Below are 18,834 nucleotides of genomic sequence, written 5' to 3'. Positions count from 1 at the left end.
GAGAGTTAAGGAATACACAGGAGAGCATTTCACAAATCCATTCCTTTGTGGCTCCTTTAGGCAACAAGGGTAAAATAAAATTTTAGTGGATACTAGACGGTCCCTCGTTGTCTGGCCTCGGGCTTCGGCAGTTTTTGATGACAGTATTTGTAAATTGTTGAATTACTGAACTACCTTTTAGAGGTACCAAGCGAGTGAGACATAATGTCACTTTGTGTTGGAGTGGGCCTGTTCCTCTTAAAACTCTATTACAGCAAATTGGAATTGGCTGTTTGAGCCAACTGTGGCACATTCACCGTAATATTCATTAGCAAACTCTACACCTGTAGAATCAACTAATAAGCTAAAGCAAAGCATATTTACCTCAGCCCAGCTTCACTTTTATTACGGATTTTCACTACAGTGCCTCCCTTTTCACTGCACAAAACATATAGTGGAACATCTGTAAAAATATGTGACTGATGCTGAGTGGATAAAGCTTTTTTATGTTTTATTTTATTTTTTGCCTACAATCATCTTACCCTACATCTGTGAGACAGTTTTTAAATGACTTTTTCTTTATAAAAAGGACCTCTACACATGCAGGTGTACACACACACACACACACATACAAAATTTGGTGATCGCTGACAGAATCCCTTTGAAATATTTATTTGTATCCTCAGTTGAGGTAAATGGATCATAAGCTTTCATAGCAAACATGAACTCTCCAGCACTCTGCTAGAGACAACTACATTAGTTCTGACCTGGGAGTCCTGCACAGACGCATTTGTAAACCTAAACTGGAAAGCAGTCATGCTTTGCCACTTAACATTTTCTCAAGTCAGCTCGTCTAAGGCTTGGGAATGTAATGAACTGTGGCCTCAGGCATATAATTGGGACATGCTCTCACATTTGATCTCTTTTCCAGTCTGGGCAATCATAAAAACCACATCAGTCCAGAGACATGCCATGTTTTAAAACAATTTGAAGGTTGAGTTGGAGTTCAGTTCAGTCTGTGAACGCTTTCAGAAGAAGCCCTGGAAAGGTGAATTTCAGAGTTGTCCCCCACCACACACTAGTGTGTGCTTTATGAGAAGGAAGTGCTGAGCATTTTGTTTTCCATTATTGGATTACTTAAGCAATATCAGCCCAATGCAGGTGCCAGGAGGCTTATTTGGGAAATCTGGCTCAAAGGAAGCTCTAGGGGAAAACCTAATCTTATTTAGACTGGACAACATATGTGCCAGACAGCACTGGAATGTATCAATGAGATAAATACAGGCTTTGGATTCTCAGAGGGCATTTAGGGGGAATTTAGACATCTCAATTCGTCATTTCTTCTTTTTGGTCAACAATGATGCGCTTGTACCTTTATACTGTGTTTTTACAGTCTGACTTGTTGCCCTCTAAATGACTGCCTATACCTGCCACCCATGCATGATACTTTACACCCTTCATGTCAAGGGTCGTCACTTTTACCTCATCCAAAGTATTCTCCCCAAGGCAATGCTATCCATAATCTGACAACATTTTCTTGGCATGTGTGCAAAACTATTTTTCAAAAAGTGTTGCATACAGTATAACCCAGGGCTGAGTGTACATGACATAGCTCCTTCGAAGAGCATGATTCCAAGGTCCCTTTTCATACCACTAAATTACAACAATGTGAAATGTCTGTGTTTTTACACTTGAAACAAGCAAAACAAATATTAAAATGTCCTAGCCCATGGTCAAAAATTAACGTGAGGACAAGTTTATTGGCAGAATGATGGATGGAGTGTTGAGTAAAGCAACTCTGTGTCTGGGTTTGAGATAGTTTAACCAAGCTGCTGGTGGCTGATAAAGCAAGGGGTGGGCTCAGATTTAGAACCAGTCAATCATTAGGCACAAGATTGTTAAAGAACACCTTTTTACCACAGCGTAAAGTGTACCTTGTAAGTAGAGCAAGGAAATCAACAATGATGTGGGTGAAAGTGGTGACACATTAGAGAGAGGAAAAGAGAAAAATAGAAGAGATGCTGTCATAGAATTGGCACAAATGGAATTGCTGACTGCCTTTGTTAATCAAGAGCTCTTACGTTTGGTTGAGTAATTTTGTTTGTGTGAAAACAAAAGCATAATTAACAGTTCCCCCTTCAATGCCAAAGTGGGGGGGGGGGGGATGAATACGTCAGTTGAACAGGAGCCGAAAAGAACATTTTGTTGAAGAGGATCCAGGTCGTCTCTGAACGGATGTATTAACTAGGCTTGTGACAAATTTTTAGAGAACTGTAAACAAATTATAATAGACAATGTTTCAGTGTTAATGTGCTCCAAATCAACAATGTGTCATTTTGACAAAAAGTTTATGCCAGACCAAATGTCTTCTCTGACAGACTATAAATTAAAGGTGTAGGATTTTGCTAAAAAAACATGTATAGACTTATACAAAAGTAATCCCTCTCAATCATCTCCCACTAGAAGTGTGTGGTGGTTTATGTATTTGCAGAGACTCTGCCCTCTGCCTGTAATTTATTATTTTCTTATTATTTTGTTGTGTTCCGGACGTTTCTGGGTGTCAACCTTTGGACAGTGGGTGTGTAGCCCCCAGCCAATAACAGTGCGCAGGGTGTGAGGTCGGGACTTGTAGTGTAGCGACTAGGTAACATCACTGTGTCTTTATTTGATTCAGTGCTTCCTCTGCTTCTCCATCTCTCTCCTATGCTGTGTGCAGAGTGCTGCTGTGTGCTGCTCCTCTGCTGTCCGTGTTTCCGTTTGACCGACACATGCAAACGCAGAGCAGAGAATGGGTGTGTTTATTTGTGCTTTACAACGTAACCGCTGTGAAACAATCAGAAAATAACGTTTTATTACTCCGATTCACAGCTCCGTTCTCACCACCACCGCTCGCTCTCTTCATTCACACTCTAGCTCGCTTGACTACCACTCTCTCTCTCTCTCACTCATTGGGCTGGGGAGGAGGGGCCAACTTTGAATGGTGTTTTCTAAGATGTTAATGCACTCCAAGTCATCCTTTACCTTATATTCTATGCATGGGTTTCTTTTCCCTGTTAATCAATATTTACTAGTTTATGAAACACTAGTTCCTAATTCATTCCAGGTCAGCTAATGCATTCGGCAGTCATGAAACTACCCAATGCCAAATGATGTCCCTGTGAGCAGCAAGAGTGCTGTATAATTAACTTGATTAGCACCCTAACCCTGCTAAATTCTCCTATCTTCTTTCTCACTTCTTTTGGATTTCTGAGCGTGGAAAGAGCTTTAATCAGTGTCCCTCAACTTCAAATTATATGCTATGGTGTAGTGGGAAAAATGGCTTTGGCTCAGTCTGCTGAGAAAAATAAGCACTGCTGTCACACTCCATGGGTAATGTTTTCTGGCCTGTTTTTTTTTTTTTTTTTTGCGCTTGCTGAAATCTTATCTGGAGAGGAGTAGTGAGAATCAGATTGATTCCTAAACTGGGCAAAATGATCTTAAGGGCAGAGGGGGAAAGGAGTATAAAAGTGTAGGAGTGTCATTCTTGAGGACATCTGCCCCACATTCCCACACTTCCATAATCCAGCATCTTTGGCTGAAGAGGGATTCCCAAATAACAATACATCTTGACACTCACTTTCTCCACTGTGCTGCTGCAGCAAGTGACCTGTGACAGCCTCTTTGAGGAGATTGTATCCACTCAAATACTTCCAACAAATATATCTTATTATGGCCTGCTGGGATTTTCCCTGAAGAATAACCTCAACCGCGGGGTGAAAAGTCTTGTTCCGCTTGGGAAGAAAGGGGTCGGACCGAATCCAATCCCTGTGCAGCAACCACGGAACTAAAGCCAGAATGTGACCGGAAAGGTTTATGTTTTTATGGCTTTACTTGGAAAGTCCAGTGCAACAAAGGCTTATTTTCTCTTCAAATTCCTTTGTACTTATTGGGTGATTTTGGAGCCAAAAGTGATTTCAGTGACATGAAGCAGCATCTACAATTCACTTAATGCTGTCAGCCAGATATACACTCCATTTCCTGCCTGTTATGTTGCTTTTGTTTTACAGCTTAATGGATAATGTCATTAATTTTGCAATATTGTATACAGCCCACTATGTAAATATCAGTATCATCATAACATATCATCATCAGTAGATAAAATCTACTTAAAGCTGTAAAGCTGTTACTGTACTTTTAAGTGAATACAGTATTGGCAGAGTATCAATATCTGGCAACACCCCACTGTGTAATTGCGTAGTTGAAAGTTTATCATTCACTAGAGTAAAAGACTGTGTCACATATGTGGTATGCAGCAGAGAGGAAGAAGGTTTTAATTTGAATTTCTGGAGTTACAGTTGTCAACATTTGAGAAGATGTTAAACTCAAGCAGACATCCGGGCTGTAGTTTTACTGTCTGCCCCCATCATTCTAATGAAACTCACTCCATGGATGTAACTGCATTAGTCCACCTTGTAAATATCACCTCAGACTCATGCACACACACACACACACACACACACACACACACACACACACACACACAGCTGCTTTGGTGTAGTGCTAACTGAGCAAAAATGTAAATGGTCACAGACTGTGTTTAAATGGTACGTTTATCTATTGAGACTCAATTAGGCTTATGTAATTAGAACCCAAACAAGGAGGACATTACTTGAGTTTGTCACTCAAGTCATTACACCACAGCAGGTGAGAAGTTTACATTAGGGTGAACAGAGGGTGTGAGTGTGTGTGTGTGTGTGTGTATTGGCAGCATCTGCAGTATGACAACCACGCTGAATTTATGCTGCACTCAAGTAACATTTTAGAAACCGAAATGGCCACTGTTGTCATACCAGGAAAATGTGACTTCACCTGGGCTCGTATTTTGTATGAGTGATCAATAGATATAATCTACTAATGGGTTGAGTTTATGTCCAGTGGCCTTATGTCTTCAGCAAAAATCTGCTCACTGAGGTACTTTTAGAGCCAATGTCCTTTTTTATACTCCTCTCATACTTGGCACCATACACTCATATGGCCTGATAGCCCAGCATTGGCTAATGTGTGCAAATTGTCATTGGGAGTCTTTTTATACCAAGCACCAGTGCTCAGCACTTCTCTAGAAGGTGACTTCAGCATTTCCCTCACTTCCATCTCATTTAATGTGTAGATCCATTGTTGAATATACAGTATGGTTCTGTAAAGCAGCAACTGCCCTTGTCTTAGACTGTCCTTGAGATTGCAGTTCTCAGTGAGTTAGAATAAGGAAGCGGGGAGGAAAAAAATCTGTGTAAAAACCTTTTTTCTGCTAATTTCACCTTTCAGCTTTGACTTTCAAATATGTTACAGGGTAGCTTGGTGCATGTTCAAGTCATCAGCATATAGTACATTAACCCCCATACAGTCATTCATAAAACGAACTACAAGCAAACCAAACTTTCCCAATTTCCAGTCTTTTCAGGATGGAGCTCAGAGCTCAAAGCAGTAATGACTTAGCTCCTTGCTGATTATTTATGTAACCAAAGTAAGTTGGAACCCAACCTCCCGACTGTTAGCGGAACTGGAAACATAGCACGTGGAAAAAACTAGCAAACAGCTTGGACCCAGTTGATTAATTATTTCATTCTTTACTTTTAACACTTCGCCAATAACCTAACCTCCAAAAAACGTACATCAAACATGTCTTGGCTTAAATTAAATGGTGATTAATCTGATTTCATTTTGGTCTCTTAGCCTTGTAAGGAAAATGCTGCAGCAGCTCTGTTGACGTGAGCTGTTAATCACAAGCTAGCAAATGTGTTCAATTTCCCTTCTTTAACAGTATTTATCATCACAATGGTAATTCACTTTGCAAATGAGGGTATAGCTGAGAGGTACAAGGAGCTTGAGAATGCAAAAGTGCTCTTATTTATTATTCTTTTTTTCGGCATCCTCATCTCAAGTTCTATGCAAGAAAAGTTTTTAGATACCTCACCGTTGATGTCATGACTTTGTGGCCATTCTAGATGAGCATGAGTGCGCAAAGCAGCTGTAAATTACATTTCTGGGCTAAGCAAGAATGCATTCAAAAGGCCAGAAACCTTTGTAACAGATCATTAATTTTAAATGCACTGCCTGGAGTCATATCAGCTGCCTCCACTGGAGTTACGGGCTAGCATCATGTAACATACGTATTCTGTAGAAGGGGAAAGATGGGTTTGGTGAAAGTACCCATTTGACAGTACATTTGATCCAGCCTCATTTTTATCTGTTTTTCACAGTTTGGTAAATCAGACATAAATGTTAGGGTTTTACTACCTCAGAATTACATCATCCTGTTTTTGTAAAATGATAATGTTGACCCAGGAATCACCATTTACAGTTGGGAATGTATGCACTCTCTTCTTTTATACTTAAAGCATAATAACCAGGAGCATTACATACTACAGCATGAGAACAATTCTGACTTCTTAAAGGGCAGCTAAATTATGATCTCTTGAGCACTTTGTTTAAGAATACATTGCAATTTCACAGGAGTTGCTTTTTAGTTCGCATGGATTGTCACATCCAATTATTATATTCAACACGCATCTATGCTCCTAGGCTTGCTTCTGGCTATTATGTTTGATCAGGTATACTTTTGACTCACTGTAGAATCGACTAATTGTCTATTCGACCTTGGACAGGCTGAAGGGAGCCTGGACAGGAGCTACCTTGTACAATTAATTCCTTTTCCCCTCCTCCCTGTCTTTCTCCATTTGAATGAGCACCTTTGAAAGCATATTTTCTCACATTAGACTGTTCCATCATTCCTTGTGATAGTTGTTAACCCAGTGCTTTTACACAAGATAAGTTGTCACAACCAACCCTTTTTTCTTGTGCTGTTATTTATGCATGGTCTATGTACCGTCTGAAAAATGCACTTTGTCGCTAAAATTTGAAGTTTGAAATATTATAGGTGTGAATGTAAAGCAGATAGGAACAGCTGTGAAAACAACACGTTTACAAGAAAAATACAACATTTGGCAATTTGTAAATCTTTATCTTAGAATTGGTTCTCTCTTCCAACTCAACTTTCCTCCATACTTTAACTATGACGTTGATTAAATGTGGCCATTGTGGGACTAAGATCAATTGACAAAGTGGTTATTGTTTCAATGAGCAATACATCAACTTTGTGCACACAACAAGCAAACATAGTGGCAGACACCTACAAACTTTTAACAAGAGTAAAGCCTGAGCACCTCTCATTAACTTAATGGACACTGAAAGGGATCAAGATAACATGTGTAACATGCTGCACACCATGTCAAGGACTAACAGTGTTGAACCATATACTGTAATGATGCATGGGCCAAGGTGTCCTATAAAACTAACAGCTCCCAACTGACAAGAATCTGAGAATAAAGAGTGTATGCATTATGGGATGGGATGAGAATTCATTAAACCAATTTACATTGACTAAAGTGAACTCTGATGTGTAATTGGCCGTTTTGAAGCATGCAACAAACAGTACCTTTCCATCACTGTCAAAACACGTCAGTTCAGGCAGGGACACAGAGTTGCATGGGAAACTTTTGCAGTTCAGTCTGAAGTCACTCATTTGTAATACAGTCTATTTCTGAGAAGATTTATCCATCGAGGTGGTTTCTCGTGCCAGATACCCAAAAGCATTGTTGGAAGGCGGCCATGATTGTCGTTTGGCTGTGCTCAGGCTATGGCATCTCAAAGCTGTTTCCAGACTGATGTCTCCTCATGAAAATTTAATAAAGAGAGTGTTTCCAAAAAGGTGCCGTTTACGAGAGCAACGGAAGACACTAATTAGTCATATCACAGCAGGGAAAGGAAAATTTAAAGGTGCAGATAAACCTCATTGGCATTCAGAATAAGCAAGTCTTGTTTTGCAGATTAACATTTAGCTAACATGGCAGAGAGGCAGACTTTTTGCATATGGGGATCTTATGGAAGATTCCACTCTTTACCCACTCAAAGATCAACACTTGCTGCAAGCCAAAAAATACTTCCTGTATCGGAGCTTTGCACTTCAGACTAAGCTAAAGCTCTTTGTTTTGCTAAAAGAATGTTTGGAGCAAGGAGCAATGTTGGAGTTATCTTGTCTCACATCTCAAGCGGCAGCAAGATGTAACCCGCCCTTGTTCACTTGATAAGTTGAGACACAGGCAGGAACAAGACAGCTCATACAACACAGAAAAGTCACCTGCCATCATAAATGAACATCAAAGCTCCACTTCACTAGTCAGTGTAGCAGTGGCTACTCCCTTTCCATCATTAAAAGAATAGTTCAACATTTTGGGAAATACGCTTTCTTACTAAGAGTTGAATATGAAGCTACTGCAAGGAGATGGTTAGCGTAGCATAAAGACTGGTAGCATGGGGAAACAGCTAGCCCTTCTCTGTCCACAGACTAAAAAAATGCCTACCAGCACCTCTAAAGCTCATGAGTTAAAACCTTGTATGTCATTTGTTTAATCCGTACGAACCCATCAAACCATTAAGAAGTCAGAGCTGGTTGCCTGGTAACATCCTGGTGACGAAAAGACTCTAGGAAGTCATTTGCTCCTTGCCAAGAAGTTTTCTCAACATAAACCCTCTAAAAACCACATTGTTTTTACTCTTTGGTTTTAAAATGGATTAAACAAGTAATATGTAATGTTTTAATTAGTGACTTGGTATGTGTCAGTTGGTGGGTTGTGTTGCCTTTGGTCAGAGTTATGTTAGCAGCCGTTTACCCTGCTTCCTGTCTTCTCATTTAACAGTCTGCAAAAAAGCAGCTTAATTTCCAAAATTTCAAGGTATTCCTTTAATTACTTGGAAATGCTAAAACCTTCCCTTGTAATAGATTGTTGTCCATTTTCACTTTTTTGTTAATTTTATGTCCTTGTCAATACTAAATGTGGGTAGGAAACCGTCTTTAAATGTCATGGCTTAAGATATAATTATTGCTTTATTGACAGAGTTAATGATACAACAAAAACACTGTCTCGTTGCCTTTACACACTTACCGCTACATATTACCAACAATTGAAGATATTTCTCACAGTCCCTCTCCTATTTGCTTTATCTTTTACTCATTTTGTCTTTCTACTGGCTCTCCCTCCTCACTAGCTCTGCACAGAGTTTGAGCAGAACCACCGACTTGCTCAATCTCATCTCTGGTACGCTGTTTCATGTCTTTTTGCAGAGGACCAGCTGCCTCCTGGTTTCCCCACCATAGACATGGGCCCACAGTTAAAAGTGGTGGAGCGAACACGCACTGCCACCATGCTCTGTGCTGCCAGTGGCAACCCCGACCCAGACATCTCCTGGTTCAAAGACTTCCTCCCTGTCAACACCACCAACAACAATGGACGCATTAAACAGCTCAGATCAGGTAGGTTTCCTCTGCTGAAAACTTAATCACAAAACAGGGAGTCTTCTTTCTTGTTTCCCTCTATCTGATCTGCTCCCCCTGTCGACTCTTCTGTTCTTTCATCCTCTTCTTCCTCCCATAATTTAACTTCTCATTTGGCTTTTCATTTTTTAGGTAATGGCATTGTTTCTACTATTTCCTGTCTTCTACTCTCTGTACGCCCCGGTGTGTGTTGTCTGTATGTGTGTCTCCCTTTGTCTTTCAGTGTTGTCATGGGCTGTTGGGATTGTTCCCCTTCTGTGTTTGCTGGCTTCTGCCCTAACTTCTGCCCTCATTGCTCACTGCTGTGACTTTTTACAATGAATTATTTTGCTGTTTTATATTGATTTCCCTTCTGCTGCATTGGTGCAGTATTTTATTTTATTTTTTGGATCCATCCTCTTCATTTCTTGTCTTTTTCTTAGAATAATTAATATTCAACATTCGGCTTCATTCAGAATCTGCAAAGGACTACATATAATTTTCAACAATCTGGTTAAAATAGGACAAAAGCAAATTATTCAACGTTTTTGTGTATTTTTTGAAATTTTACTTTCGAAAGAGGGATCCTTAAACCTCCTTTGAAACAAATATTTGCTTGGTGTAAGATATATAAAAAAACATTCTGGACACTAATTAGCCACAGTAGTGTGTAAAATACCATATAGCAGCTTTTCCCTTACCCCTTGATTCTTTGAATTTACAGCCCCTGCTTTAATGTGTAGATGCCAGCTTTGTTTTTATTTGCCTATGACATACCCTAATATACCCATTCACCTGAATATCCCAATTTTGATTTTGATATCTCAAAAAAAGATTATTATTATTATTATTATTATTTTCTGAAAGATGTTACATAAATCATAGCTTGCAGCTTTATGTGCCAGCTAACGGCAACACCTTAGCACAACTACTTGTAGATTTTAAGTCTTGTATGTTTGACCACCTGTCTTCACAGATTTCACAGCTGTCCTTTGTTAAATCGTCTTGTTAACCTTACTTCCTTGCTGACTTGTTTTCAAGAGAACTGTGTAGCATTAACCCTTATTTCTAATGTGCGACTTTGATTCACGTAGAGTTGATTTAACAAAACCTTGTTAACTAAACTTACTTAAAGAATATAATCATATTCTTACGCTGTCTTTCTTCTCTCTATATTTTTAAATCTACAGAATCCTTTGGTAAGTGCTTAGCTCTAAAGCACACATCACCCCCCACTAATTTCCATGTTTCCAACAACTATTAAAATGCATGGCATGCATTTTACTAACAGATAGTTTAGTTTCAGGACTACTACTAGAGGCACACACACTCTTCCCTCACCCCACGGTGCTCAAGTGTCCTACCACTGCCAGCTATAGTATCACCTTTATCTGGAGATTGTAATCACCAAACCTTAGCGTAGTATTATCATATACTGACCTGGGTAATGACCTGTCCTCACCTGTTTGTTACTCACTCACTGACCCACCACTTACTCACTTACTTAATCTTTTAACACCAGCACCATAGGTATGGAAATTTCAAGAAGTTTAGGGAGGTGACCAGGTCAAGCAAAGGGATTTCAAGGCTCTTAAACAAGTCTGTTGTCACTCTCATATACAAAGTCCTCAAAGTCTTTCCCTTCAGTAGATGGTCTTCAGAAGCCATTGCCACTTCCAAAATGGCACCTCCCCGTGGTACATCAATATACAAGTTCTTCTCTCTGACCTATGCTTTTTCTATGATGAATCCTGTCTTTTTTGCCAGTAGAGTACAGAAAATTCTTATTCTCTTTCTCTCTCTTTTCTCTTTCCTCTAGTACCTTTATTTACGTACCCTGTTAAATCTAATTTGATTCTTCTTCCAAAGCCCCCAGCCTCTATCTACTCGTACTAATGCTTCTTCTTTCTAATCTTATTTGCATTCATATTATCCACCCAGGTGGTACACCAATAAGAGGTAAGAGTGCTGAATTGACGTTCACAGAATGAAAATAATACAAATTCATTCTTGCTGTCAACCCATCCATTCACTTGAATCACCTCCATTTTTGTCCTGTTTACCAAGTCCAAATCCCATTACGTTCATACGGACCTTCCTTCTTATTTGTCCTGTTTCGTTGACTAAATTTGTATTCCATTTTTTTGTCTATGCTTTATTTACTCCTTTGTATTCTGGTTTCAAGAGCCTGTTTAGCTCAGTTGTGATATGCTTGCCCTGGCTCAAATAAGCATATCCAATGACAATTATTTTTTAAACTATATTTTTCCGTTCATTTTTGTTTTCTTTTTGGCCATAGCGAATCATGTGTCCCTCTTTTTGTCCAACTAAAACAACCAAGCATTTTTCCCCCTTAGCTGTTCTTGTTCAGCACTAAAAATATGCACAGATGCTGTGGAATCACGCAGGCATGCTGAAGACAACATTGCCTCTCCTCTGCTTTTTTCTCCCAAAGAATTCTTTCTATCTTTGCAAACTATTTTTTTCCATTTCTTCTATTTGCTTTCCTCTCCTGTACCTCTACAAAAAAAGCCCAAACAACCACTTTTTTGATAAAGTTTCTACGGTGCTTTTTTTCTCTTTCACCTATTTTTCTTACTTTTCTTGGGTTTGGAGACTATTTTACTTTTTGACTTTTTTTCTTCAGGGTTTGGGGAAGGCAAACAGTAGAGTCTGGCGAGGACCTGATTGGCTCATTTTTGCCGTGTGACATGGAGCTGGAGATTTGTTGATGCATAAAGCCATTTTTCCTTGGTCATGTGACACCACACTGCTGATCCCATTGGTGGATTTTTATGGGTGTCTTTTGTAGCTTTCACAAGCTAAAGCAGTGGTTGGTTACCTTCTTGTCGGCTCAGGCCGATATTTTGAATTTTGTCTTCTAATACAATTGCATTTTATTTTTCAGCTAAGGGTTGTCAGAAGGTTGTAAGTTGTGCCGACATACATTTCTTGCTAAGATTTGCATGTCAAAACTTTTGTTACAGAGGGTTATATGTTGGTTTTGCCTTACATGATACTTCAATTAATATTTTTCCACATATATGAGCAGCATTTTTCAACTTTTTGTATGCGCTGCATTTTTTTGAAAGTAACTTCACCTAGATGAAGTCCAAATTATTCTGTCAGGAGAACATTACACTTGATTTGTGATTGAATATGCTAAAATTCATACCTAAATTTCTTTCTTTCAATTGTCCTCCCTTGTTATGCTGCTTTCTTATACTGTAAACCTCTTTTGTTTGATCCATGTTTCCCTGAAGCAGTATCACTCATCCCCATATTGACCAGTCCAGTGACATGTTGTATATTGAAGGGCTTGCCCCTATTCCTCAAAGTGATATATAACATTTTTTTTGACATTGGCGCTAGGATGAGTGTCTTTTTAGACCCTGTAGCCTAATATGTAATCAGGCTTTTTTTCTAAAGAAGTTATGAAAAAAGATAAATATATTGTAGCAAAAGAATAACTTAGGTGCTTTTCTTTTCTTTTCCTTTGGTTGGCAATTTTTCTTTTTCTTTTCCCTCATTGTTACTTTAGGCCTGTAAGAAAAACAATATATTTGTATTGCAATGTCTTGCATGATTACCGTTTGCAGCAATTCCTAACCCCCGTATAGTAGGATAACACAGTCTCCATATTGCCTCAACCAGTGGATCAGACTGTGATAATGATGGGGGATAAAATTTAAATGATAGTGCTTATAGTAATAGATACAAGAACGTAGCATTTCATTCATGCAGTTTATCGGATATGGAGTAATTTTCCTCACAACTTTCCTCAAACTGTCCAACTACTGAGACATGAGAGGACAAAGCAAAACTAGAAATGAAGGGGGGGCTGATGTTGGCCTCTCTCAGGTCAAGCGAGATCTTTTCTTTTTAATTTTGCTTGTGAACTTGATGCTAACAACACAATTTTAACCAAACGCACTCCGCTGCCCCGTCTGTTATTCCCAACCAGGAGCCCTCCAGATAGAGCAGAGCGAAGAGTCTGACCAGGGGAAGTATGAATGTGTGGCGACCAACAACGATGGAACCCGCTACTCTGCCCCAGCCAATCTATATGTCAGAGGTAGGAAACATGTGTTAACAGCACTGGCATCCCTCTATCAAATATTATAATAACCTTTTCTTTAAAATTCATGAGGAATCTTTAAATCAGCCTATAAAGTCGGCAGGGGTCATAATCCTGTGAGGCTATTGTAAGTATGCATTGTTTTTTTTTTTTTTGTTTTTTTTTGTTTTTTTTGCACTTGACTTACCTGCACTGATTTGAACCTACAGTATCTACTCTGTTATGTGTCTCTGGTCCTTTCCGTTGATTTTCCTGAGTCTAACACCAATGACAAGACTGCTTGCTGTGTTTATCTACTAATTGCCTTTCAAACCTGACTGTCGAAGGGGGAGAGGGTGGACGGCCCTCCTCCATCAGTCCTAACTCTTTTCCTAGCAGTGTACAGATCCTTTCTGGCCTTTTTTCTCCCTATTGATCGACATTGGAAGAACACCTTTAAGCTCACTACTTATGTTACTGAAATAATGAAATGTTAACAAAATTTAAAATCAAGATTTAAAACTGGTATACAACATATGAAAATATAGAGTATTTGTTTATGGTACTCCTAAATTAGCTTGTAAAAGACAGTTTTTGGTTGCTACACAGTGTTATAAATATATAGCCTTAATGATTTTAGCGAATGGTAGAAAGTATCTTGCAGGTGGAATAGCAGCACTGGTTTGCTTTTGGTAATCTTTTCTTTCACAGTGGCTCTGATATTTTAACCCTCAAAGTCAAAATATTTGGTGCATTAACATAATTGTTTTTACTGCTTCTCACGTTTATTTGCATACAGCATTAAATGCTCAACACAATTTCACAAATCAAACCCAATGTTACTATTGTCTTACTGAAATATTATATAAATACATTTATTTTATACCTATATTTCTATATATGTACTTATTTCCCAGAAATCTATGCTGTTCAGTCCCACGGCTAGCTTTTGTAATCACTAATTACCATCAAAATATTATACAAAAATGCAATAACGTAAAATGCATTCATTTTAATTATAAATGTAAGCTAACCACATGGCTGGGACAACCATATATAAATATTCTTTCTGATTTAAAGTCTTTGCGCTCTAATAGGTCAGACTTTTGCTTTGTAACCAGGGTGCCAGGGAGATACAAGGGACTCCCTGCAACACTGAGACAGAAAGTCCTTCGAATTGTTTAAATAGCATCTGAACACCTGAAACATGGCCTTTTTACTCTCTGTGTTTCCCTTGTTTTTCTCCTTTCCTTATTTCATTTTGTTCTGCATCAAAATCCCTACATCCCTCAGAGCTCCGAGAAGGTTGGTGTGTTTTTACTTTTTGAACACAACACAAAACAGAAATACTGAGTTCATTTGTTTGCCACAAAAAGTCACATCTTACAGAAATTCAAGTTAAAATACAGATTCATAACCATGGCCTTTTAATATGTTTTTCCTTTTTTTTTCTTTTTTAAAAAAAAAACTTCTATTCATATTGTTTCTACCTTTGTCGCACATTCAATGTTCATGTTCCCATTGAGAATGCCCCTGGTCCTTGTCAGAATGCTTGACTGTCCAAAAGGTGATGCATGTTTGCATCTTTGAGGTGGGGTGGTAGGGACAATATTTGCATCTGTCGGAGGGTCTATTTGCATGGTCACATTTTAATGCTTGAGCTAGCCATCCTCTTTCCCCAGCCCTTACCCCTGCCCTTCTCCTGTCAGTGTTCCTGCTTGGCTTCTCTGATGATTGACAACACAGCAGGTCAGATAAAAAAATACAATTCAAAAAAAGGAAGATTTTATTAATAATAAAATATGTATTTAAGAAAAGACATGAAAAGTAATTTAACACAGCACCAGCAGGAACAATGCACTTCATTTCTTTGAGCCCCAGGAAGTACTGTGTATAGTAACGCAATGCTGCATGGATGCAGGACCGCTTCACACGGGTACTTTCCCTCCGTACAGCCATTTAAGCAACACTAAACTCAAATTTTCCCTGTGGTGCCCTGTTTGATTGAAGTTTCTCAGAGATAAAAATATGTTAAAGCAAAATCCATCATTTGTTGTAATTGGCACTAAAGTCAAGCACCAAGCTGTAAAAACAACCTTGCCCTCAGAGATTATACACTTCCTCTGACGGGGATGTTTCTGCGCAAGAAGTCATGAAAGAATGATGTATTTAGAGGGTTATCCACAAGACTTGACAAATGTAATGATATTCAAATGAGCAGGATAATATTATGTATGTGGGGAGCAGGATCCAATTGGATATTAATTAAATATTGAGTGAGAGAAACATTGTATTTAATAATGCAAGCAGTTCCCCTAGATTTCCTCTCTGGAGAGCTGCAGTCTGCTCAACAGAATGAGCTTTGTGAATCTGTAGCAGGCAGCAGGAAGCACATACCTATGTTGGAGTCAAATACAGCCAATATCTGCACAAATAACTAGCATCGAGTCACAGGAACCATTAGAGAAGCTGTTTACAAAGCAGGGTCAATTAATAAGCAATAAACACAAGTGTTCAGACTTTTAAAAGTGATATAATCCTGCATAATTTTCGAGGTTCACTACAGAATTTAATGAGTAATCTAACCCAAGCTAATAGTAATCCATTTTTAATACCATGAGCAGTAACACTGACTTTTATAACAATACCTGGTAGTCCCTGTCTGTTTCCCTTATGCCTAAACCCCTTAGTTATCCACACCATCTATACGTAATTGCTTTTCTTGTACAAATCCTCACCAGTCAAATGAGAGGAAAGACAATATACCCGCCTGATTTGTCTTGTTTTTCTCCATTTATTTACCTTCTAAGATATTGTTGCTTTATTTCAAGTCTCTCCAAGTGTTTCACAGTCCACCCAGGACATTTAGCTTGTGCTAGCCACATTAACACGCTCTCAGACTAACTCCTCCTTTTTTTAATGTGTTATACCTCCTCTTTCTTCTGCCCCTGTTGCTACTTATTGTGCCCCTGCAACCCTCCTCCCCTTGACTCCCTCACATGGTTGCCTCGCAAAGTCACATATTGTTCTTGTATGCATGACAGACTTTTGCTCCCCTCCAAAAGGCCTTGAAACTGTCCATGTGCATTAAATGTTATGCTTTTTAGTTTACTTAAAAGTGTACCTTTTATTTTAAATTTTAGCGTTTTATTTTCTATCTTTGAGAATATTTTTTGGGAGTGTGTATCCACTAGAGCTGTCAAATGATATGAATTTTTTAAAAATCCAAATCAATTTCAAAATTTCTGTAATTAATCATGATTATTCACAGTAAAATCACACTTTTTTATTTTTTTAAAATTACATGCAAAACTAATATTATATATATATAAATAAAACTATGTGTACATAAATCATGAGATGAAGTTGACTAACTAAAAAGCTTTTATTAGTGGTGTTTCCTGCTGAAGCCTGTAGAGCATCTGATCTGTTCCTTCTCATAAGACAAATGACTTTCCTAGAAACCCTTGACATACACACCAGTTATCCGAAATGTAATGCCAAAGTTCAAAACATTCAATCTGAATGACTTTCTTTTAAACTGTACTTCGAGGTCCACAGTCCTGGTTTAAATACCAGTTGAAATACATTTAAATCAACATCAGTTAATGGTCTTGATTTTGATTCACTAACAAGCATTGTAAAATCATGCATCATGTAGTGTAAGGAGACATGTTAATGTTTTTAGGGGCCAGCATAATTGGTCCTCTTGTGACAAGCTGAAGGCTTCTTCGTCATTAATTTACCAGCATCAAAACAGAACATGTAATTTTACTTTAATCCTCTAAAAAAAGTGTACCTTTCTTATCCATCTTCATGGCCTTGTTTACATTAAAAGAGGTTCGCACAAAGCATAGTAGGCTTCTAATCTTGCATGACTGCACATAAAAGTTACTGCAAGCGGCTTAGTGGTATTATCTCTTTGCACTCTCTGTAGTAGCCTTTGTAGGGTCACAAGGCAGAGCAGGAAAACATGTTTGATGTGATTTTTAAAAATGAATGCATTGTCACTTTTAAGTTAATGCAAAGTGTTAATGCATTATATTTGACAGCGCTAGTGTCAACTTTGGCTCAAGCCTGAAAAGTACAGAAAAACACTATCCCCCTTTGTTGCGTGTGCAACTTCTCATAAGTATTATCTATGTCTGTGTGATGTGAGAATGTGATGCAGCACATTATCTCACATCAGCTGGAAGTACGCAGCCTAGAAGTTGTTTCTTTGCATACAACTGTGGAGTACTGTCGACTCTCCAGCACTTTGTGCAGTTCTGTTTATCTGTACCGATGGTGATACAGTATTTTGTGCATGGTGCTTGTGTTGATGTTAACCCATTTGCCATTGAAATCTCTAAGTCTCGGATCAAATGTGTTTTAATGTGTTTTCTTAACCTTTCATCAAACAATCATAAATTATCTACTGTATGTAGAAACTAATTTAATTTCAAGCTACAAATAAACATTCTGTAACATTTTTATTTACATTTTTATAATGTATGAATGGTTTTTTTTTCTTTTGGCAACATTTGAGGTGGATCCTGAGCATTTTTCTATCATTTTTGTTGGGTTTTCACTCCATCTTTCGTCTTTTTCAGTACGCCGGGTACCACCAAGATTCTCCATTCCACCTACAGACAATGAGATCATGCCAGGCGGCAGTGTCAATATCACATGTGTGGCAGTGGGTTCTCCCATGCCGTATGTCAAGTGGATGCTGGGTGCTGAAGACCTTACACCGGAGGACGACATGCCCATTGGACGGAACGTCTTAGAGCTTACAGATGTCCGGCAGTCGGCCAACTACACCTGTGTGGCTATGTCAACCCTGGGGGTGATAGAGGCTGTGGCACAGATAACAGTGAAAGGTAAAGCTGCTTCTTATGATTATAATTATTTATGATTAAAGGCTAAAATTTCAGCAGTAGGCTTCTGCAGTATAGATACAGTATGAGGGATAGAGTTGGACTTCATAATATATATAGTCAGAAATATCCATTTTAATTTGCTGCTAGTATAGTCTGTGAGCAAACTATACAAGCAGAGACTACTGGCAGTGCTTTACAGAAAATGATTTACCACTCACTGCCACAATAAGTCATCTGTTGGAGATTCCTTAAACCTTCAGACATGCCCTGGCACCAGTCTCAGTGCGTTAGATGCCAGATTGAGAATATAGTTAAGTGCTTATCTCTTAGCTGGAGAGCTACAGAGCCACAAACTTACCATTTCTGTCAGCTAGCCCTTGTGCCTCACTAGGAACATTTTTGGCTTTTTAATTTGCGATTTTTCGATCATTTTGGCTGTGTTAATGCATACGGCATAAATTTTGACAAGGGTGTGAATTTTTTTTTTTTTTGAATTTGGAAATTCAATCTCAGCTCCTAAAATAAGTCTATAATAAACTTAACATGTCTATAATAAACTGTGTAGCCAAAATACAGACACTCAAATCCTT

General features: G+C 38.6%; 1 protein-coding gene and 1 long non-coding RNA gene across 17 annotated transcripts in view; one reads left to right on the top strand and one right to left on the bottom strand.

The window, feature by feature from the left end:
- The window catches only part of LOC121889010 (receptor-type tyrosine-protein phosphatase delta), a 369,584-nt gene that overhangs the window by 306,714 nt on the left and 44,036 nt on the right, over positions 1-18,834 (top strand). For 8 of the 16 annotated variants that reach the window (XM_042400705.1, XM_042400691.1, XM_042400694.1 and 5 more), the window contains 5 exons: positions 9,137-9,325; positions 10,516-10,524; positions 13,290-13,400; positions 14,676-14,687; positions 17,975-18,244. In XM_042400705.1, the coding sequence (XP_042256639.1) occupies positions 9,137-9,325; positions 10,516-10,524; positions 13,290-13,400; positions 14,676-14,687; positions 17,975-18,244 (591 nt within the window). The remainder of the gene's footprint in view (positions 1-9,136; positions 9,326-10,515; positions 10,525-13,289; positions 13,401-14,675; positions 14,688-17,974; positions 18,245-18,834) is intronic. The other 8 variants (XM_042400700.1, XM_042400699.1, XM_042400701.1 and 5 more) reach the window with 3 other exon arrangements.
- Positions 1-18,834, bottom strand: part of LOC121889020 — a 61,204-nt gene that overhangs the window by 20,639 nt on the left and 21,731 nt on the right. The gene's annotated exons all lie outside the window — the stretch shown is intronic.

Source organism: Thunnus maccoyii, chromosome 22, assembly GCF_910596095.1.
Source record: "Thunnus maccoyii chromosome 22, fThuMac1.1, whole genome shotgun sequence".
Lineage (NCBI taxonomy): Eukaryota > Metazoa > Chordata > Actinopteri > Scombriformes > Scombridae > Thunnus > Thunnus maccoyii.
This window is presented reverse-complemented; position numbering and strand designations above follow the sequence as displayed.